Below are 6,000 nucleotides of genomic sequence, written 5' to 3'. Positions count from 1 at the left end.
TCTCTTCTCCAGGCTGAACAGCCTCAGCTCTCTGAGCCTCTCCTTGTATGACGAATGCTCCAAGCCCTTAATCATTTTCCTGGCTTTTCACTCCAGTATATCCATGTCTCTCTTGTACTGGCAAGACCAGCACTGGACCCAGCACTCCAGATGTGTCTCACCACGGCTCAGCAGACAATTACCTCCCTCAAGCTGCTGGCAATGCTCTGCCTAACAGAGCCCAGGAGGCGGGTGGTCTTCCTTGTCACAAAGGGGACATCACTGGCTCACAGTCAACTTGGTGTCCACCAGGTGCTTTTCTGTAAGGCAAACCTCCATTCTACCCCAAAAAAACTGAAGAACAAGCAACTCAAATGCTATCTGTTCATGTGTACAATCATGACTTTCTTTTACTGACTATGATTCAGAAAAAGAAAACATCCAACAACCACAAAACAGCTGAGGACAGATAGTTTGGGGTTTTGTGTTGGGTTTGTTTATTTTGTTTTTTAATTATAATTAAATTTGCAAATGTGAACAGCCAAAATTTGATACCAAAGACTATTAAACACAAGCAAGGAAATCACCAGGACTTAACAGCTGGTTGTTTAGTGTAAAACAATAAAAAAAAAAAAAAGGAAATTCAAACAAGTAATCTGCGAATCGATGTAGTTCCCCTTCTTACTCCTGTTTGCAAAGCCACTCATACGGCTAGATGATGCAAGTAGCTCCATGAAGAAACAGGTACACAACTGAACAGATCAACACACAATGATCCACAACTCAACTTCTGCTTTTAAGTTTATTGCATTGTTATATTAAGCATTTATATTTACACATAATTCTGAATTATTTAGTTACAATATACTGAAACCGTCATCATGATTCAGTTATTCACTTATGAAGACCTTCTACCTTCAGACTTAAACCCGCTTCTCTTACAGGCACAGTTTTGGAAGAAAAATAATTACTGACTGAAAAAGCATGCAAAAAACTACAGTAGTTAGGTTACTAACATGTCTCTTCTGACTTTCTAACATTCCCTCAAAACATGAATGCTATACCTGTGTTGTATGAAAAATAATTGGGAATCTCATGAAATCCCCGAATGGTGATGGAACAGTGTGATTTTTGCTATGTCAAGTCTGCAGTCAAATATACGTATGTATATGTGCATATATACGTGTGTCTCTCAACGTACACGCATATGTGTGCATGTATAGAGAGGTATATATAAATACATACACACACTCACACACCAAAAGATTCTAGAGGTAAATATGCAGGCTTACAAATAAAACAAAATACAAAGATACCAGTATGAAATAGTCCTAAACAAAAAAGGTAATAAATATTCAGTGAGATATACGGCATTATTATAAAGTGCTCTACTAAAATCTCACTTATTAAAATAACGATAAAAATTATGTTCCTTTTAGTTGATTTATATAATTTGGTAGAGCCATTAAATATTCATTATGTATCAGTGACTCTATGCTTCCTTTTAAACAAATAGATAAAAGCAGAAATTAAAAGGCAAAGCAGCTAAATGAAGCAGTACTATTGGAGCCTTCCAGGCTTTTGTCCTCAAATTCATTAATGACTGCAAAATTTCAAACCCTAGAGCATATGGATTAAAAAATACAATTCCAATTAAAATTACAAAACTAAACAAAATTCCATTTGATATTAAGGACACTGACAAACTGAAAGGTTTCTATCCTACTTCAAAATAGCAAGGTTTGAATTGCAGAAATTACTGAACACCTTATCCTGTGCATTCCCATTCTCTTTCCTCACGTATGTGCAATATAGCTCCACTGAAACCTAGTCTGTAGGTCTCATTTCTCCATATTCAACCTAATTTCAAAAGCATCCTGGCTCATATGTTGCCGTAGCTTGTCCAGTCTGCTTCTACCCTTCTGATTTTCAGTCAAACTCACAAAAGGGTACATCTACAAGAGCGTAAACATTTTAAACAGCTTTATGCCATTTCTTCCGTACCACCAGAAATTAAAAAAAGAAATGTGGTAGTATTGAAGAAAAACAACTTCAGGAAATAAAGTGAAACAGCTCACAACATGAACCTGTCTCGCTGAATTAAGAAGTAAGCCAAATATATTTTCGTATTTCAGTACAGCAATTTTGGTTCTCTTTCTCCTCTCTTTTGTTGACATTCTTTGTTACAATTGCTTTACTCAACCATGGCAATTTTTTGTGATTTTCCCCATGGTTTTATGGATAAACCTGTCCTTTGTATCAGTTAAAAAAACAAAAAAACAAATACCAACAAAACCAGTAAATGGTTACTTTTAACATCTATTGGAAAGAGCACTGAAGACTAACAATTCAGCTCTGACACCCCACTTGAATTAAATAGCATGTAAATTCAGTTTCCTTCAGGAATCCGACCTGGCCCCGAGAGAGCCCCCTTCTCTCTTGTGCAACTCCGTTGGAGTGAAATTCACCCTGTGCAGAGGGTCACCACCTCTTCCCTATCTGCCTACAATTGCTCCGTACCACTTAAGCCCTAATTTGAAGTTAAGTGTGACTTAGCTGGTGCACAGGTCTTGCGCTGACTCTGTATGGAGGAAAAAATCTTATCAAGCCACAGAATTGGCTACATCTCCTGGCTCGCAGTAAATGTGTCATGACAGCATTGTCTCTCTGCTCCCTTGCAAAAGAACTGAGAGATAATGAGCTGCCTAACTCTAATATTATATTATTCAACAATATATTCCTTACATCTGGAGGAAAAGAGAGAAATAAAACCTAAACTAATAAAAATCATAACAGCTGAGCAAGATAATAAGTTTTTGGTACACTACCTGGCACACCACCAACATACATATTCACGAGCTACATGGTAAAGAATGTACTGAGAGAAAAACAATGTCCTCAGTTGCATTTCAGCAGTTTCCCTCATTCAACACCAGAGTCTCACATTCTGGATATAAAACACTGTTACCTGCAGATCCAGTGCAATTTCCCCTTTCCAAGGCACTTAAAACTATCTAAAACCTGAACTGCAAATCTAAGAGTGTAACTCTCTGCTCCCTTATTTTTAAGATCTGATCTGACATTTCCATCCTATTGAGCACACCTTCACTAGCAGGTTTTTTTGGCTAGTGTTCTGGTAGTACATGAGTTAAGGAAGAATATCCCATTTACGTCTTCTTAAACTGTTCTTGTTCACCAGCATAGCTGCCACCCCACTCAACTGCTTTGTAAAAACCCCTGTCCTTTGCAGACCCATCAGAGATTTAACTGCCAAAGGCCCATGTGCATGTCATTGTGCAGGAGGCTTCACGTGTATAAGTATCAGATAAAAATATCAGTTGTTGAACTATATATTCTGTGTAATCTTATCTTTCCTTTGAGTTCCTCTTCAATGGAGTTTAGCTGCAATACTTCTAGACACACTTTAAAAAACATCAGCGCAATAAAGTGATCTGGATCGCTGAAGCCAATCTCCTTTTATTTGTTGAATAGCAGCAAAACCAAGACTTCTAACATTTATTTTTATAGACATTTCACCTCTCATACTGCAGCAGATATAAATGTGGCCATAAAATCATGAAACCAATACAGTAACGTGCCACGTATAGAGGTAAAGGCACTCTAATCATTTGGCTTGGGTGCAATTCCCGATTCCTATCTTTTTATGAAGCAAAACCCGAACTGATAAACGCTCTAAAAATTAGTGTACAACCCCCCCACTTGCATGTTTCCACATTTCTCTTCCATTTTTAGAAAATAATACAGAAATAATTTTAACCAATTATTGAACATGGACATTTTAACCTTTTTTTCTGCTCAGTACATTTGTTATACAAGATGAGCTCCAAGCATCAGATGTTGATAGAGTGAGCGTGTTTCTTGCACAGTGGTTTGTCCTTCTTGGAGAAGAAAGTCTGACCCTCCAAACTGTCACTACATACCTGAAATGGGATAAAAAAGAAAACATCACCCAATTCAGATGGATGAATTACACCATACATTATTCAGAATGCCAAATCATAGCATTGTTCTATGCACAAATATATTCAAAGAGAAAGAATTATTACCTTTTTCTTAGGGATACTCTTTGTGATGAAATACTAATGGTTGATGCAAGCATAACCTTCCTTTCTTTAAATCAAGAGGTTCTTAACTGGGAGCAGAGTTATGTTCAGAATTAAAAAAAAAAATATAATCCAATCATTAAGACAGAGGGGTTTTTTTGGTCATAAATTATTAGCAGGTGATACTTTGGCTACAGTGTCTTTATATCAAAAGCACTCTTGCTACTGTAGAAACGCCGCCCGTTCCTGTATGGCCTTGCTCCGAGGAAGTAAACATCAAGGGTTAAATGCTAGGACACATGGCTGCAATCCAGGTCAGCTCCTCTGGACCAGTGCCAAAGGCTCACAATAGCAACACACCTTCCAAATAACTGGGAAAGTGCTTTTTGTTTGGGCTCAGAGGATTGAAAGACGTTTTAGCTGTTAACTCCCATAGCGGTCGGGTTAGCACAAGCACTGCTGCCATGGGTTTGTTTAAAATGTAGACTAGCTTTACTTACTGAGCATACAAAGCAAGTGTCATGCCAAGTGTGGCCCAAGGCTTCAAGAAACCTGTCTCCAGCTTCAATGGGGAATTCACAGCCATGGCACATAGTACCAAAGAGGGCATAGTAATCTGCAAACAAATAGAAACAGATTTTAAAGATGAAGAGTATGCAGAAAAGCGAGACTGACCCATTGAAACCTTTGTGCTTTTCTTTCAGTGGCAGCGGGTTTGCACTTGTGGGGTTTTATAATACTGGGTACACTGAATAAAGAGTTCCTAGATCGAAAGGCTGGGATGCCCTCCTTTCCTCGTTAATTCAGTTCTCATCCCCTTCCTCATCCTTTCAAGTAAGCACTGCTTCCATCTTCCTGGTGTTTCATTTCCTTGAGACCAATGGTGCACTCGGAGCAGGGAAATGCACTTCTTGCAGAGCTCCCACGTGGGCTCCACGTGCTCCTTACGTTCTCTCTGTCTCTGCCTTGACAGCATACCCTGGCTGTTGACATGACAGACCTCCTCAGCGAGTAACGAACTCCTGCCTACATTCTGGCACAATATTTGCCCCAGACTGCACTATGCAAAATCATGCAATCATTAGGCTTCTGTCCTAAACAGAGTCTGGCAATTTGGATCAAGTCAGAATAGTTTCCTAGTCACTGGAGTTTATTACACAGCTTTAAAAAAACCCAAAAACAAAACAAAACACACACACACCCCCCAACCCGAACACAAAAAACCCCAAACCAAAAACAAAACAGAGGCTTTAGGCAATATATTTATTGCATGTAACAAAAAGTATCAGTAGGGTGTCAGGATGGTTATTAGTGACTGGACTCACTGAAGGGTATTTGCACCATTCATTTTTAGGCACCAGATTGACTTGGTGCCTCCGGAGGCTCCCCTGGAGTCAGCAGAGAAAAGCTCCTCCAGCAGTCTCAGAGAGCAGGGTCCAAAACCAAGGGCATCGAACCCTTCATATTCCTCACCGACTGCAGAGCTTGAAAAAGAGAGGGCAGGGCAGACTAGCAGGATAAAATACACATATAAAAGTTGGGTGGGAGGCACTGACACCCACCCCCATCCCCACGGTCTCGGTGTGTGAAACTCCTTTCTCTGTGTGTACAGCCATCTCAGTGGCTACAAGTCAGCACAGCCCTCCGCTGCCCACCCGTGCAGCCCTAAATTTCACCGCAAGTTGTCCGGTCCTTTCCACTTGTTTCAACTCTCAAACACCCCATTCTAAGAAGGAAATTATTTTTTCTTGCACAGAAGACAACAGCATTAGTGCTATAACATGAGAGAATTTGGGATCAGCATGCTACCATGGCAAATACATAACGTCACACAACATTATGTCTTCTTAAGATGAACTACAGAGCGACAACCATAATGAAGCTTTGGACTCCATCCTTAATAGTAACACTCTGGCTCTGAGAAGGAAATTAAATGTCAGGGGTTGTTTTCAAGGAG

At 39.6% G+C, this 6,000-nt stretch overlaps 1 protein-coding gene across 3 annotated transcripts in view; it reads right to left on the bottom strand.

The window, feature by feature from the left end:
- Positions 1 to 762: 762 nt before the first annotated feature.
- The window catches only part of PDLIM5 (PDZ and LIM domain 5), a 131,768-nt gene continuing 126,530 nt past the window's right edge, over positions 763 to 6,000 (bottom strand). For all 3 annotated transcript variants that reach the window (XM_059817472.1, XM_059817473.1, XM_059817474.1), the window contains 2 exons: positions 4,544 to 4,659; positions 763 to 3,920 (listed from right to left, as the gene is read on the bottom strand). In XM_059817472.1, coding sequence (XP_059673455.1) covers positions 3,831 to 3,920; positions 4,544 to 4,659 — 206 coding nt within the window. In that variant the 3' untranslated portion in view covers positions 763 to 3,830. The remainder of the gene's footprint in view (positions 3,921 to 4,543; positions 4,660 to 6,000) is intronic.

Source organism: Gavia stellata, chromosome 5 (genome assembly GCF_030936135.1).
Source record: "Gavia stellata isolate bGavSte3 chromosome 5, bGavSte3.hap2, whole genome shotgun sequence".
Lineage (NCBI taxonomy): Eukaryota > Metazoa > Chordata > Aves > Gaviiformes > Gaviidae > Gavia > Gavia stellata.
Note: the sequence above shows the minus strand (reverse complement) of the source record. Positions and strands in the feature narration are given on the sequence as shown.